This window comes from Rana temporaria, chromosome 11, assembly GCF_905171775.1.
Source record: "Rana temporaria chromosome 11, aRanTem1.1, whole genome shotgun sequence".
NCBI lineage: Eukaryota > Metazoa > Chordata > Amphibia > Anura > Ranidae > Rana > Rana temporaria.
Window position 1 is genome coordinate 128,037,007 of NC_053499.1, and position 17,856 is coordinate 128,054,862.

The 17,856-nt window shown below is 43.2% G+C and overlaps 1 protein-coding gene across 1 annotated transcript in view; it reads right to left on the reverse strand.

Annotated features, from left to right (window-relative positions):
- The window catches only part of LOC120917656, a 333,509-nt gene that overhangs the window by 297,932 nt on the left and 17,721 nt on the right, over positions 1-17,856 (reverse strand). The window contains exon 2 of the mRNA XM_040329109.1: positions 17,406-17,587. Within this exon, the coding sequence (XP_040185043.1) occupies positions 17,406-17,564 (159 nt within the window). The 5' untranslated portion in view covers positions 17,565-17,587. The remainder of the gene's footprint in view (positions 1-17,405; positions 17,588-17,856) is intronic.

A 17,856-nucleotide genomic window follows, 5' to 3' on the forward strand; every position in this document is an offset into this window, starting at 1 on the left:
ATTGAGGGAACCATTAATGCCAACATGTTGTGTGACATACTGAAGCAAAGCATGATCACCTACCTTCAGAGACTGGACCGCAGGCAGTATTCCAACATAACGACCCCCAAACACACCTCCAAGACAACCACTGCCTTGCTAAAGAAGCTAAAGGTAAAGGTGATGGACTGGCCAAGCATGTCTCCAGACCTAAACCCTATTGAGCATCTGTGGTGTATCCTCAAATGGAAGGTGGAGGAGCGCAAGGTCTCCAAGGCCCCGTACACACGTCCGAGGAACTCGACGTGCCAAACACATCGAGTTCCTCGTCGAGTTCTGTGTTGAAGCCGCCGAGGATCTCGGCGGGCCAACTTTCCTCATTGAACAACGAGGAAATAGAGAACATGTTCTCTATTTGGCCCGACGAGTTCCTCGTCTGCTTCCTCGGTGAAAACTGTACACACGACCGAGTTTCTCGGCAGAATCCAGCTCCGATCGAGTTTCTGGCTGAATTCTGCCGAGAAACTCGGTCGTGTGTACGGGGCCTTACATCCACCAGCTCCGTGATGTCGTCATGGAGGAATGGAAGAGGACTCCAGTGGCAACCTGTGAAGCTCTGGTGAACTCCATGCCCAAGAGGGTTAAGGCAGTGCTGGAAAATAATGGTGGCCACAGAAAATATTGACACTTTGGGCCCAATTTGGACTTTTTCAATTAGGGGTGTACTCACTTTTGTTGCCAGCGGTTTAGACATTAATGGCTGTGTGATGAGTTGTTTTGAGGGGACAGCAAATTTACACTGTTATAAAAGCTGTACACTCACTACTTTACATTGTAGCAAAATTTAATAAATAAATAAAAATAATTACAAAAATGTGAGGTGTACTTACTTTTGTCAGATATTGTAACTCTTCTCTCAGTTCTTGCAGTTCTGTTATAGAACCTATACAGGGACTCGGGTGCAAGAAGTAGTTTTTTCAACTATTATAAATGATTAGGCTTGCCTTTAAAAAATGTATGGTTTATATTTATGAATCATATATCTAAAGTCAAATGTGAGAGGTCCCTTGCATTCTGAAAGTTGTAACCATGTTCACTGCGTAGATAAACATAACACCGAGTACAGAGCCCTGCAGATTTTTTTACATTTCTGTTAAAGCTCAGATTAGGCTAATATTGACTAAAGAACAAGAGGTAACTCCTTAATGCTACATCTTTGGTGTGCTTTCTGAAACCGCACCAAAACTGCTGGACATCATGGAAGTCAAAAGGAAAGCGCAGCTAGCCCTGCAGGAAACCACTGGATTAGGATTAGCTGCGCTTTGCACAAAGTGAAGCGAGACAACACTGAGGCAGTGTAAAGCCACCCATAAACTAGTGCCAGATACCTGTGCATGGAGATGTGAATAGATGAGCTGGCAATAGGGAACTTGTTTCTTTACAGGTGCTACAGCGACCATTGGGTATGTTACGTGCGTCTAATGTACCTTAGACACTTCCTATCTTTGAAAAAGTCTGGTGGGCGCAAAGCGTTTCTCTTTCTCTACAGCAGTCCATTGGCCAAACGAGGTGACAACATCATAACATTTTCCACCACCTGGCTTTTTCCCATTTCACCAGGATCCACTTTTTTATTGCCAAAGTCTCACTACTTTGTGTTATGGTAAGGGGCTGTGTTCCCTCTCGTACTGATGCCTGTTTTTGCCTCTTTGAATGAAAAATGTTTGTAACTTTTTATCCTTTAACCACTTGCCGACCGCCGCCAGTACATATAGGTCGGCAGAATGGCACGGCTGCGCAAAGAAACGTACAGGTACGTGTCGATGTCCACCGGTGTCCCGCAATCGTGTCACAAAGCTGCAGAATAGGGGGGTGCCTGTGTAAACAAGCCATTTCCCTGTTCTGCCTTGTGACAGGACACTGATCTACTGCTCCCTGTCATCGGGAGCAGTGATCAGTGTCGTGTCACTGGTAGCCCAGACCCCTCACAGTTAAAAATCACTCCCTAGGACACATTTAACCCCTTCCTCACCCCCTAGTGGTTAACCCCTTCCCTGCCAGTGTCATTTACACAGTAAGTAGTGCATTTTTATAGCACCGATCGTTGTATAAATGACAATAGTCCCAAAATAGCGTCAGAAGTGGCCACCATAATGTCGCAGTCTCAATAAAAATTAAAAATAAATCGCTGATGGCCGCCATTTCTAATAAAAAAACAATAATAAAAATGCCATAAAACGATCCCCTATTTTGTAGACGCTATAACTTTTGCTCAAACCAATCAATATACGCTTATTGCGATTTTTTTTACCAAAAATATGTAGAAGAATACATATCGGCTTAAACTGGGAAAAAAATATTTTTTTTATATATTTTATATATATATTTTATATATATTTTTTGGGGGATATTTATTATTGCAAAAAGTAAAAAAAAATTTTTTTTCAAAATAGTGGCAATATAGCACAAAAAATAAAAACCGCAGAGGTGATCAAATACCACCAAGAGAAAGCTCCATTTGTGGGAAAAAAAAAAAAAATGTAAATTTTGTTTGGGAGCCACGTCGCACTGCGCAATTGTCAGTTAAAGCGACGCAGTGCCTAATCGCAAAAAATGACCCGGTCATTGGGCAGCCAAATTCTCCGGGGCTGAAGTGGTTAAAGAAAAGAAAACTCAAGCACATGTTTGTTCAGTACTTAATAATATGTATCTGTATCCATTTTAGCTAATTTACAACAAACTCCTTTTGCTGAAAATAAGATCTAAAAAGTGATGTCTATTGGGAGTAGAGCGCACTAATTAGAAAAGATGTGCTAAACATTATCTTTATTCCCCAATGCATCAGTTGTTTCCCCACATCTTTAAAACAGGCTTGTGCACCCCACAAAAAAAAGTTCTAACCTGCAGATGGAAATTCTATCAGCACAGTCACAGCAGCAAGTGAGTATGTAGGGCCCATCTATTATATTGCACATTTACAATGTATTAAGAATAATGGAGCCATTAGGCAATAACCTTAAATGTATATATTATAAATAATGGATATGCACGCATACTTAAAGCATGGTAACAAAGCAGATTCATTTTGTAATGGTTGCTCTTTAACATAGGAGCCTTTATAGCACCTGTCCTTTAAGACCCGGGTCACACTATAATCCACATATGAATTGAACAGGAATGCAGTGAGGTTCATTTTGAATGGGCTCAAATCACATCGCATTGCACCATAGAAGTGCAGGCATTTTTTTTGGTGCCGCACCACAACCAGATCGCATGGTCTTTTTGTACCATGCTATCCGGTGTAGGCAAACTGCACTGCATTTGCGATGCTTTTGGGGTGCCATATTGAAGCCCAAAGTGGATCGTAAATAAAATGTGATTGTGCGGGGCTTGCTGTGTTTCCCGCTTTGCGTATACATGATCCTAGGCTACAGCAGATCTCCATGTTTTAGCGAAAATAGTTTGTGCCTGCTGTGTGCGCAATACAAACACTATGTAGCAATACAGGATACAGCGCTGTGTTCTGGCAGCAGGATGAAAACTTCTCATCCTGCTCCCGGAACGAAATCGAGCCCAGCTGAGTATTGCTCAGCCATTCACAGAGAGCTTTGTATTCTGTGAATGAATATAAAGCTTCCTCTAAATGGCTGAGTTAAAGATTGTGATGCCGCCAGCCCCTCTCCACCTCAGCCAATCAGAGAACGTGTTTCAATCATAGAATACAAATCTCTGTGTGAATGAAAAAGGAGGGTGGCACACTGTTGCAGTGATCCACAAGAAACTTTAATGGAGACTGCTCAGGCAGAACATGGTTCTGCAATAGTGTTCTTTCTGAGCAGTGTCCAATAAAGTTTCTTTTGGACGATACCAGCGGTGTGTGACTCTCGTTTTCAACTGGGATATAATTGTATTATTTTCATAAAAATTATAAGCAGATGTCCAGAGCACCCCCCCCCCCCCGCATCAGATGTCGAGAGCCCCCCGACCATCAGAAGTCAAGAGTTCCCCATCCTCCTTTACATCACAGTGCACCCCCTTTACCTTGTGCTGTTGCCGAGATGTAGCAGGCCAGCAGAAAGTGCAGGGTCTGGAGAAAGTCTAGAGGAGGGCTATAGTCAACTGCTAGAGTCTGCTAAATGCTGAGACCGGGAGAGGCGGAGAAGAGAGGGTGCTGCAGCTGCTAAGAGAAGCACAGGATCTGTAGGAGTTCAGGCTTCTCTCTGCTACCGAATACTGAGATGGGGGGTTTCAAAGATGAGCTTCTCCACAGCTTCAAGGAGAAGCGCAGGATCTGGCAGAGGAATTCTGTCCTCCTCTCTGGTTCAGACTGCGGACACAAGGTAAGGGTAGAGACGAGGGGGTGCTGTGACAGTATTGTAGACGAGGGGGCAGATCCACGTACAGCTGCGCATTTTTCCGCCGGGCGTAGCGTATCTAAGATACGCTACGCCGCGGTAACTTACTTTTTTTTGTAATCCTCAAAGAATACGCGCCGTAAGTTACGGCGGTGTAGTGTATCTTTGGCGGCATAAGGGCGCGCAATTCAAATCGATGTGATGGGGGCGTGTTTTATGTAAATATGTTGTGACCCGACGTAAACAACGTTTCTTTTTTAACGGCGCATGCGCCGTCCGTGGGGGTATCCCAGTGCGCAAGCTCTAAATTAAACCAGAATAAGCCAATGCTTACGACGGTCACGTCATTCTACGCAAATCCCGAACGACTTACGCAAACAGCATAAAAAATTCAAATTTCGAAGTGGAAACGACGGCCATACTTAACATGTGAGTACGCCACCATATAGCAGCTTTAACTATACGCCGGAAAAAGCCGAACGCAAACGACGTAAAAAAATGCGCCGCCCGGACGTATGTTCGTGGATCGCCGTATGTAGCTAATTTGCATACTCGACGCGGAATTCGACGGAAACGCCACCTAGCGGCCAGCGTAAATATACACCTACGATCCGACGGCGTACTAAGACGTACGCCTGTCGGATCGATCCCTCATTCCGTCGTATCTTGTTTTGTGGATACAAAACAAAGATACGACGAGGGAACTTTGAAATTACGCCGGTGTAATTTCTTTGTGGATCTGCCCCTATGTGTGCAAAAAACACATGAATTGGCGTGGCGGGACGGATTCAGACCGTGTTTGACACGTGCTATAGTGAATACAATTCAAATATAGCCCCAGTCTTTTACAGTAACATACAGGGTGACCCTGCCTTACCTGCCCATGATGCTGGACTTCATACAAAGTACTGTACAAGCTTTGCCCATCTCGTGGACCCTGAAGGGGTCTTCAGGGACTGGGTAGAAAAAGGATGCACCTTGCAGCTGACCGCACGTATATGTCAAGTACATGGTCCCTTTCTGCTGTGGTTACTCTTGCTGATTCTTAAAGTGTAAATCCACTTTTGTTCAGAAAAAAATATTCCCCTCTGGGTAATCTATGTACAGTGCAGAAATTTTAAAGAGATGCTCCAGGCTTCGTCAGAAAAAAATTTAAGTAAGCAGCTACAAATACTGACGCTGCCGACTTTTAATATTAGGACACTTACCTATCAACGAATCCAGCGGTGTCTTCACGGAGTAAATTTTTCAACCGGCTCTCGGTTGCTGCTGCCGCCGCCATTTCTGGTAAGGGAAACTGGCAGTGAAGCCTTGTGGTTCCACAGCCAGTTCCCTACTGCGCAAAAGCATGCTGTGCTTTTTGAATGGCCTGACGGCAGGGGAAGGAGGAGGGGGAGCCGAACTTCCGGATGACATTGCCAAGGCGAAGTCAATCGAAGGTGGGAGCAGGTACCTGTTAAAACCAGGTACTCGCTCCCCCCCTGGAAGGAGCCAAATGTGGCAGCTGAGGGGAGGGAGGAGACAAATAAGCAGAGTTTCCTCTTTTGGGTGGAGCTCTGCTTTAACAAACCTTGTTGAGAGAAAAACATTCCCCTCTGGGTGATCTATGTACATTGTAAGGATTTAAGGGCCAGTTCACACCAGATGCTTATTTTCTGCGCAAAATGCATGCACAGTGATTTCCATGTATTCCAATGGCTCTAGTTCACACCATGCAGTCAGTTTCCAATCAGTTTCTGCACCGGAAACTGACTGCATGGTGTGAATTAGAGCCATTGGAATACATGGAAAACACTGTGCATGCATTTTTAGTGCAGAAAATGCACATGAAACTGTATGGAACTGCATCTGGTGTGAACTGGCCCTTAACAAACTTTGTTGCAGATTCCTACCCTATGTTATTCTGAAGAAATCACTGTTTGTTACTCTGTGTTCAGTGAGTCTAATTGGAGTGGTTTCATAATTATCAATCAGCTGCTGTAGCTGCAGGGCTCTAATGAGGAAAATTGCAGTGTCTGCATCCCTTTAAACATGATTTCCCATTGGAGGTATCCCACGAAAATTGACATTTTTCTTGTAGGGGATGCCTAAAATCTGACTTGAATCTTAGTGTAGACTTCTGAGAAAATAAGTGAGCCAATTATGTTTCTGGGGGTTTTCTGTATATATTCTGTGTACAGAACACCTCCAGGTAGCCATATTGCAGTGTATTTTACAGCTGCAGATTGAAAAGGAAAGTTTGTTTTTAAAAACATTCAATCACAATATGACTTGTGAAGCAATTGTATATGCTATATTATTGTTGTTTTATATTTGCCTTTTTTTTTTTTGCCATGAAAGTGGAGTTACCCTTTAAGGCTAGGTTCACATCTATGTATGCTACGATTGATGCGTTTTCTGGTGCATTTTGTGTTTTTGAACACATGGGGGCAGATTCACAAAGATCTGCACCCGCGCAGCGTATCTGAGATACGCTACGCCGCCGTAACTTACCTGGCTTTGGTTTGAATCCTGAAAGAATTTGCGCCGTAAGTTACGGCGGCGTAGTGTATCTCTCGCGGCGTAAGGGCGCGGAATTCAAATGCGGCCAGTAGGGGGCGTGTTTCATTTAAATGAAGCGCGTCCCCGCGCCGAACGAACTGCGCATGCCCCGTCTGTCAAAACTCCCAGGGTGCATTGCTCCAAATGAGGTCGCAAGGACGTCATTGGTTTTGACGTGAACGTAAATGGCGTCCAGCCCCATTCACGGACGACTTACGCAAACAAAATTAAATTTTTAAAATTTGATGCGGGAACGACGGCCATATATTGCGTACGACACCAGATAGCAGCTTTAACTATACGCCGAAAAAAGCCGAACGAAAACGACGCAAAAGAATTCGACGGCCGCTCGTAGATCTTTCGGAAATAGCTAATTTGCATACTCAACGCGGATTACGACGGGAACGCCACCCAGCGGACACCGAAGAATTGCATCTAAGATCCAAAGGCGTACGAAGACGTACGCCTGTCAGATCTAACCTAGATGCCGTCGTATCTTGTTTTGAGGATTCAAAACAAAGATACGACGCAGGAATTTTGAAAGTACGCCGCCGTACCTTCTTTGTGGATCTGCCCCATGGTTTTGATACGTTTTTATTGAGTTTTTTTTATGCGTTTTGCATTTTTTTTAAGTTTGCTGTTAGGGGGAGGTGTTGTCATGCAGGTGAAAAATGCAAAATGCGTCAAAAAATCAACACTTGAGCGTTGAATATAAAATATAACAAGTAACACAAGTATGGAAAAGGAGCTGAAGATTCAGCCTGTCCAAAATAATGAACATATAAAGGAGAGTAAGAAGTTAAGAAATGTGTCTCTCTGTCCTCCGGATTCAGGCATGACTCACAACAATCCATCTGAATTCAGCTCAACAATTCTTTTCCTTTTGTGTATTTATAATTGCTTTTTATGCATTGTATGGGTCATACATACTGCCTTTCAACACAATGATTTCATTTTCTCATTAATTTGGAACCGTTTAATACACTACGCTGCAGAAATAGAACAAGGAACATTAAAATGCAAATGTCTTCTTTGCAAAAGTCCTGCCATCTTGCCAAGGCTCAAATAATGTTATTACATTTCAAGTACATCCCCTAGTGTTTATTTGGTTCCACCATACTGGCCACAAGGGTCACTCGACAATCAGCTACCTAGTCCTTCAGAATAGAAGGTGTAATAATGTAACATTTTCCATCTTTTCACTCCTCTTCTAGTTATCCTCCATCATCCTTCCAAACCATTTAGGGCTCGTTCACACCAGCCCACACAGTCCATACCCACAGACAATTTGCCTTACATCCTATTGCACTCTAATGCATTGCAATGCGCTATAATACAATAGAGACTTTCTGAGAGCTGGTGCCAGGTGTGTTGTCCACAGGGTTGCCAACCATCAGTAAATTTACAAACAGTTTGTAAAATCCTTAATTTATGCATCTGTCCATAAATGTCCACTACGGACATACAGACTACACGTCCATAATGGACATTTATGGACAGATGCAAAAATTACGGATTTTACAAACTGCTTGTAAATTTACTGAAAGTTGGCAACCCTGGTCCTCCATCACACACAACACTATTGCCTTTAACAAGACACAATATGCAGAGATACAAAGGGAAACTGTGCCTAAAGTTAGGTTGTTTGTATTCTCATAAACAGATTTGAGGAGGCTTCCTCTGTACACACTGCTAGCAAAATAAGGTCTACTGGACCTACTTCCTATGAGAAGTGATAAATCGTACAATAGGGACACTAGTTCAGGTGACCTGGGGGTCCTCAAAGGATTCTGTAAGGGCTTACCTTGAGTGGAGTCCATTTTGCAGAGTTGTAAGCTCACCCTTGCAGGTACACACAGCCCACGGTAATAAGGTAGGACACTACCTGGGCTGTAAGCCTGTGCACGGGGGCCAGATAGGGATTAGCCAAGGATAGTCAAAGTATAGCCGTGGTCCGGGATTCCACAATTCAGAGTAAGGTCAGAAGCCGGGGTCAGTCTTGTAGCTGAGCAGACATGGTACACTGATGACAGCTGAGGGTCAGGTAACTACTGACGGAAAGTTCAGAGTTTACAAACAGGAACCAAAGACAAGTCTGGGACACAAGCCGTGGGTCAAGGGCTGGAGAGGGCAGAGGAAGTCCGAAGGTACAGGCCGGGGTCAAAGGGCAGGAGACAGCAGCAATCCAAGGTACATAAGCCAAAGGGTCAGAAGTTCCGGGTGAGAGGAGAGTGGTCAGGAAGTCCGGGTCAAGGCAAGGAGATCTGGCAGCAGGTAAACAAACTAATAGCTGAAGACAACCACAGGAACCGTTGGCACAGAAGGGACAATCACAGAACAATGAACTGACACATCCCTCATAGTGAGGCAGTGCTTTATACCCTGGTTGATTGGGTAACCTGCCTCAGCTGGACCAGGATAGACAGGTGCAGATTGCAGGGAGATCCAGAGACAGGCAATCAGCACATAGTTCAGAACCAGGCTTCGATGGACAGCAAGCAGACTACCAACTGAGGTAGCTCAGAGGCAAAGACCTGGAGCAGCAACGGAGAGGTCCTGGGTTCAATTCCACCCAGAGCCACTTGGGGCGTGGCCACGCCTCGCTGTCTGTTTGGCATGGTAGCGACCGTGACAGATTCCCATAATTTTCAGGAACTTCCTTTCACTTCCTGTTTTGGCTATGGGACAGGAAGTGAAGGGATATTTCCCTGTTTCTTCACAGCGCATGTGCCGATAACTTCATTGACGCACTACAAGGTAAATATCTCCAAAATGGCGCAAATTTTTCCGATATTTCTACTTAAAATTCATACATTTTTGCATTATAAGATGTTTTGTGTAGCTCATGCATGTTAAGGCACACTGCATACCATTGGTGGAACTCATATTCGTTTCATTGAGATCAGTTTCTCAGCATTTATATGCGATTGTTTCAAGGCATAGTATTGTTCATGTAAATAACAAGTAAGCTCGTAATAGACTTGCTAGAGGACGACTGGTGACAGCAGAAATGTTTCACCAATGTTGGAACATCCATGACACGTTTGATACGTTCTGTTGCATTTGTTACATAGTTATATAGTTAGTCTTGTTGAAAAAAGGCACAAGTCTATCTAGTTCAATCAATAGAAGGGAAAATAAATAGTGGCAAGTATATGCTTAACCACTTGCCGACCGCCGCACGCAGATGTACATTGACACAATGGCACGAGCAGGCACATTGGCGTACCTGTACGTCCCTTTAAATTTGCCACCCAGCGGGCCGCGATTTTGGACGGCAAAGGCAGAACAGGGGGAAGCCTTTGTAAACAAGGCTTTCCCCTATTCTGCCTAGTGACACTGTCACTGATGGCTGTTTCCTGTGATCGGGAACGGTCATCAGTGGCGTGTCACGTGTAGCCACGCCCCCTAATAGTAAGAATCACTCCCTAGTACTGACTTAACCCCTGCAGTGCCACCTAGTGGTTAACCCCTTCACTGCCAGTGTCATTTTTACAGTAATCAGTGCATTTTATAGCACTGATTGCTGTAAAAATGACAATGGTCCCAAAAATGTGTCAAAAGCGTCCGATGTGTCCACCATAAAGTCAATTGACACAATAAAAATTGCTGATTGCCGCCATTACTAGTAAAAAAAATTATTAATAAGAATGCCATAAAACGACCCCCTATTTTGTAGATGCTATAACTTTTGCACAAACCAATCAATAAACGCTTATTGCGATTTTTTTTTTACCAAAAATATGTAGAATACATATCGGCCTAAACTGAGGAAATTTTTTTTTTTTATATATACCGGTATATATTTTTTGGGGATATTTATTATAGCAAAAAGTAAAGAATATTGCATTTTCAAAATTGGCTCTCTATTTTTGTTTATAGCGCAAAAAATAAAAACCGCAGAGGTGATCAAATACCACCAAAAGAAAGCTCTATTTGTGGGGAAAAAAAGGATATAAATTTTGTTTGGGAGCCACGTCACACGACCACGCAATTGTCAGTTAAAGCGACGCAGTGCCAAATCGCAAAAAGTGGCCTGGTCTTTGACCAGCAAAATGGTCCAGGGCTGAAGTGGTTAAAATGGTATTCTGATGGAAAAAATATTCCACACACTACAGAATACTAATCACATATATAATAAAAAAAACGTCTCCAAACTTTTTTTTCAACCCTGAATAATATTAATAGATATCGTAGATCAAAGAACATTGTACAAAGATCATAGATGCTACTGTTAACATGTTAACTAGTTATAACAATGTATTTCTACCAACAATTACACATTTTATTTTAAACTTCCTTATATGCAAACTAATTGTATTGTACTTCTCTTGGCATATGACAAATCTTTTTGTACTATCATTTGTACCAAATAAAAATAGTTTGTAAACAAAAAAATGGTATTAAAGCTTCAGCTTTAAAAACAAACATAAATAAGTATATTTGATTTACTGCCACATGCCAAAGGTTGAAAACGTATACGTGTTATGTATATGATTTGACTGAATGTGCTGTGTCTGTTTTATTGTTGTTTTAAAAAAAAAAAACATAAACACGTCACACACCTGCTCTGTGCAATAGTTTTGTATAGAGCAGCCACAATTATTTTCTTCTCAGGTCCCCTGCTGAAGCTCCTGGCTCCTCCCCCTTGACCAGCACCCCCAAAAGCAAGTTGCTTGCCATGGGGGCACTGGTGTTCATAAGACACATGTAGCTGTGACTCAGCCCCACCCCCTATTCTCTCACTGACTCACTGGCTGTGACTGACAGCAGTGGGAGCCAATGGTGTGTCAGCCAATGAAGAAAGGGAGTCCTGGGAGAGCCAAGGCCATTGCTGGATCGAGTTGGGTCTCAGGTGCAGGGCCGGTGCTACCACTAGGAAGCCGCCTAGGGCGCCCTGCTGCCTAGGGCGCCTGGCCACTGTTGTTCCTACTCTATTCTCTCTGCAGCAAGCAACTAGGTCTCAGCATCAGAAGGCAGCCGCCGCTCCGTTCGCACATAGTGTCAGATGCGCAACGGCGGCGGAATACTGTGTCTGTGTCCTGACTCCCGAATGAATGGAAGCAAGCAAACATTCATTGATGGGCGCTGTTGAGGCTTCATTTGATGGGCACTGTTGAGGCTGCATTTGATGGGCGCTGGTGAGGCTACATTTGATAGGCGCTGTTGAGGCTTCATTTGATGGGCGCTGTTGAAGCTACATTTGATGGGTGCTGGTGAGGCTACATTTGATGGGCGTTGGTGAGGTGACATTTGATGGGCGTTGGTGAGGTGACATTTGATGGCGCGCTGGTGAGGCTACATTTGATGGGTGCTGGTAAAGCTACATTTGATGGATGCTTGTGAGACTGCATTTGATGGGTGCTGGTGAGACTGCATTGATGGGCGCTGGTAAAGAGTTCATTGATGGACGCCGGTGAGGCTGTCTTTGATGGACGCCGGTGAGGCTGTCTTTGATGGACGCCGGTGAGGCTGCATTTAAGGGGCGCTGGTGAGGCTGCATTTGATGGGCACTAGTGAGGCTGCCTTTGATGGAAGCCGGTGAGGCTGCATTTGATGGGCGCTGGTGAGGCTGCATTTGATGGGCGCTGGTGGGCTGCATTTGATGGGTGCGTCCTTAAAAATATGGGGTATACATGGGCAGGGGAAAGGGGGTGGAGTCAGGGGTGAGGCCAGGGGGTGCCCGCAAAATGTAGTTTTGCCTAGGGTGTCAAAAATCCTTGCACCAGCCCTGCTCAGGTGAGTATTAGGGGGCTGTGGGGGGAGCAACACACAGAATATTTCTTATCTTCGTGCATAGATGCATGAAGGTAAAAAACCTTTTGCAACTACATTAAGTCTCAAAAGGCACACCATGAACTGTACTTTATTTGTAAGATTGATGATTAAGACAAGGCCTGTGCTCCTCACGTTTGTTGTGCAAGATGCGCTGAGCCTGGCTTTGAGGAACTCACAAGTCAATGCCGTTTGCTTTACCTATATAAGGAGAACAGAATGATTAGGTCACAGGCTGTCACTTCTGTCTGACTAATGTCGCTGATTTCTCTGCTAAAAATAATAAATCAATTAAATGCCCCAATCTGCCTTCAGCCGTGAGACCAGTGCCACATGACAGCAATCTGCCAGTACCAAAGTCACCAGAGAAATGGAGCTTAGACGAAACCGATGAAGATGCTACAATGCACTAGCAAGGAATGGACAGTGACAATGATCAGGATTTAGAACTGTGTATGTCTGGTGAGCCTCATCTTATAACACAGTCAGAATTAAATGACCTGGTCAGGGATTGATGCCGCGTACACACGATCATTTTTTGGCATGTAAAAAACAACGTTTGTAAAAAATGTCATTTAAAATGATCGTGTTTTTTTTTTTGCCGTTTTTCAGAACTCGAAAAATGATGTGCAGCCCGCACATCATTTTTCGGGTTCTGAAAAACGACAAAAAAAAAAATTCGAACATGCTGCATTTTTTAACGATGTTTTAAACTATGTTGTTTTTCGGGTTGTAAAAAATGATCGTGTGTGGGCTTAAACGACGTGAAAAACCTGCGCATGCTCAGAAGCAAGTTATGAGACGGGAGCGCACCTTCTGGTAAAACTAGCGTTTGTAATGGAGTAAGCACATTCATCACGCTGTAACAGACAGAAAAGCACAAATTGTCTTTTACTAACACGGAATCAGCGAAAGCAGCCCAAAGGGTGGCGTCATCCGAATGGAACTTCCCCTTTATAGTGCCGTCGTACGCGTTGTACGTCACCGCGCTTTGCTAGAGCATTTTTTTTTTAACGATCGTGTGTATGCAACGTCGTTTTAATGATGAAGTTGGAAAAAACTTTTTTTTTTACAGAGGCTGAAAAACGTTTTTTACAAGCCGAAAAATGATCGTGTGTACGCAGCATAAGGTTTGTAAAAATCAAAAGAAGAACTACTGGGCTGTTTGCTATCGCCATGTATAAAAATGTTTCTTTTTTTGTAATAGCCACCAAGATCACTCAACAAATTTCTTTGCACAGGTTGACAACCTTTTGGCTATGTACAAATTAGGGAGTATCAACAGGAGTGTTGAGCTGTGTGGGACAACCTGTATACACACATCCAACATAAAAGCTATTGCCAAGGTGCAGGGACTTCCAAGATTGCCTTATCCCAGGGACAGCAGTCTAGATGAAGCCTAAATAAAGACAGTGCTGGCATTCTGGAGAGAAAGGCTGATGAAGGCATTGCCAGAAGGAGTACTGAGATCTCTTGGAAAGAAGTTATGCTATACTTTCAATGACTCAAGCCCTGTACACACGGCCAGGAATCCAATCCGTTTGAAAATCGTCAGTTTCCCCGACGGGATTTCTGCCAAGCTTGCCTTAAAAAGCCATGTATACACACGGCCACAAAAAAGACCCGCCGTTCTTTTGCATATCAAGAAAGCGGTGACGTCGAAGACTACAACGAGCCAGCTAAATTACGTTCTATGCTACCACGCATAATCGATAACAATTTGACGCATGCGCGGTAGCATAGAACGTAATTTAGCCAGTTCGTTGTAGTTTTCAACGTCACCGCTTTCTGACCATTTATCTTTTCTACTGACAGCCTGGTGGCCTAGTGGCGTTCCCCTTAGATTGAAGGACCGGTGGTTCCATTTTCCATCGAGGACTTTGGAGATCGAGCTGTAGCACGGAGATCCAGGACACAGAGATCATTTTGTGCCTGTGCATATGACCTTGCTCTTTAGGGGGTCCACCTGATTCATTAAGGGTATCCACTCATAGAGTGAGATTTTTTTCTTCAATTGGGACTCCCCCACATCTCCTCTTCCCCCTCCACTTCCCTTCGATGAAGGTTGATCTACTCTGGACCTCTACTCATTTAATTGGACTATTTTATGTAAAAAAAAAATCTTCCTTTTTCACTATTTGGTTGAACTTCATATGGACTCAATACATTACTGAATGAAGTTTTTTGTCACCCATCAAGCTTTTTCCCACTTTTGGTTATCTATTTTATGTTATCACTGATTTAGTAACACAGCTTACTTTTTTGATGTTTCCTTGATTGCCATATAGATATTTAGATTTTTTTTGGTGCAGCTGTATTTTTCTTATTCTGTTCTTAGTGCGGTATTACCCCCCCCCCCCCTTTTCTTAGCGTCTGTATGCAGACTATGTTCACGGCCAACGTCCTTCACACAAAATTCCAACAAATGGAGAATCTCACTCTGACAATGAAGGATCAAGATGGTAGGTAATGTAAGACATGGGCCCCCGACATGACGTATAGAGAAGAGACAAAAGTTGATAGAAGAGGGAATGCGGTGGTTGGTAGTGGGGGGAGGGGGGACTGGGGCACGGTTAGAGGCTGGGGGTTCTCCCTTTTTTGGGGGGGTGGGAGACGGGTGGGGAAGAAAAGGAAAGAGGAGTTTTGTAATAAGTTGAGTGGTAATAGAATGTATACAATTAAGGATGTAATATAAATGTGGAATTACAAATATGTATGATTATGTCTATGACGTACACACGTCCGAAGAACTCGACGGGCAAAACTCATAGTTTTGCTCGTCGAGTTCTGTGTGAAGCCGCCGAGGATCTCGGCGAGCCAACTTTCCTCATTGAACAACGAGGAAATAGAGAACATGTTCTCTATTTGGCTCGACGAGGAACTCGTCGGCTTCCGCGGCCGAAAGTGTACACACGGCCGGGTTTCTCGGCAGAATTCAGCTCCGATCGAGTTTCTGGCTGAATTCTGCCGAGAAACTCGGTCGTGTGTACGGGGCCTATCTGAAATAATGTTGAGAAACTTATGAAAAAAATAAAGAATTTATAAAAAAAAAAAAAAAAATTCCATGGATTTGTCCGATGGAAATCCAATCGTGTGTATGAGGCTTAAGACGAGAACTGAGCGGTCAAACACTGCCAATTGCTCAGTTCTCAGAGCTCCGTGAGTAGAGAGCTGGTGACTGTCAGTCACAGAGTCTCTGCTCTGCCCCTCGCTCTCACCGAAGCGCTGGGCTACGGAGAGGGTGGGAGTGACCGGCCCAGAGCCAGGTCCCGATCTAAGCATGCGGGGGGATCCCGAACAAATAGTCGCAATCTTTCCCGAACCTGTATCGGCTCTGTGACATCAACTGACAGCGGGCTTTAGCTAAAAACAGGTCACAGGAGTGAAAAAAAAATGCACTCTTGCGATCCACAGAAGAAGTACAACCAAACAAGCTTTGGCTGTAGTTCTCCTTTAACAAACAAATTGTCTCGAATGCCAAGTTTTACAGTACAAGCAAAAAAATAAAAAATCTTGATCTCTGGTGTAGGAGCAAATGTGCATATTAGCAGCCCTCTTTCTTTTCAGACAAAAATGTGTTAATGGTTTACATTCAGAGATCTTAACAGCAATGGTATTGGGAAGTCTAGCAAAATGAAGTCAATGGAAATTCTTTACAGACTGCCATAATAGCTTTGAAAAAAAAAAGGTTTTGCCGTCAGTGAGCTAAAGGATTCGTCAGGCCAGCTCTGTAGTTTATAAATGGATGAGCAAGTACATTTTAACTTCTCTGTGAAGAATTTTTAGCAATATAATTACACAGTGTGAGGCCTCCAGCTGCTTGATTACAGGACAAATGATGTGTGGTACAAATGTTTTGGGTCAATGACCTGCTCTAAAAGCCTTCTCAATATGTACATAATAACAGACATATGTTTTAATGACAGTCATAAAATTATAGAACATCGTATAGGTCCTTTCTGGAATAACAGTGTTATTGACCACTCACCACATTGCAGACAAAATGACAAGACAGCCCATGATCCCAAGAGGCCGGCTCAGGCTGGGAATGTGAATGCTATGGCAACGCCGACATATATTTTATGTGCACATACGTTTATAGGACTACGTACTCATGAAACTTACCATGTATTTTAAACGTTACTTTCTTAATAAAAGTTCCAATCAAATGCAAATACCAAATTAATTGACAATTTGTTTTACTCTGTTGATCAACAAATCTGAACCCGGTATGCATACTAACATTAAGCAGGAGGGACCAAAATTAGAAACACGTCACTTTGATTTCGCCACATGAAAGAGATAAATTTGTTCTGGATGTTATATTAGCTGGAAAATCAGAATTATTTAGTATTTAACTTAACTAAAAACAAGCCAAGAACCCTGTGGGTTAGCCAAATGCTTAAATAATTGGTTGATTGAGTCCCTTTCAAAATGTGATACAGGTACCTGAGGACATAATGATACAGAACAGCTCTGTAAGGAAAAAATAGTAAAGTGACCCTGTCCCCAATCTAAAGGGAAATACAATTACCTGTAAAGAAAAGACTGAGGGCCAGATTCACTAGGTGCCTTATCTGCAATAACCTGCATTATCTGCATTATCTGCATTAACCTGAACCAGAACCTGTGTAATTCATATATGTTTGGGTTTAAAGGGATGAGGTGGCAACCCTACCCAAGATAATAGAAAATAGTTAATAAACACAGGCAGAACTCTAGGTATAGAAATCAACTGTAAAAAGTGCAACTTACATGAGGAATGATAGTAGCAGAGTTCGGTTTCAGCAGCCTGTAAAACTCCACCCCCACTGAAAAAGCGCTGAATGTCAGTTTTCTTGCGTCTGAATGCTTCCTTCTAGTAAAGGTCTGGACTGGAAGAGTACAGAAGAGCTGCTCTGATGACATCATCATTTCCGATTCAGCCTTCTCAGACCCTACACATAGGCAATAACAATTGGTAAACAAGACAATAGTACAACATAATGTTCAGAGCAAATGCTAGTTAAAACTGATATATTTCTCATAAATATGTGCATTACAAACCAGCAGTAACACCAGGACACATGATGGCCACTATCTTATAAGCTGAAAATACTATTTAGTTTCATTATATAAAGGGTTAGTCCATTCAAAATTTCTTGTTACTACAGGAACACGCAACACATAAAAGTAGACACTAAGGGCCAGATCCACAAAAGGGATA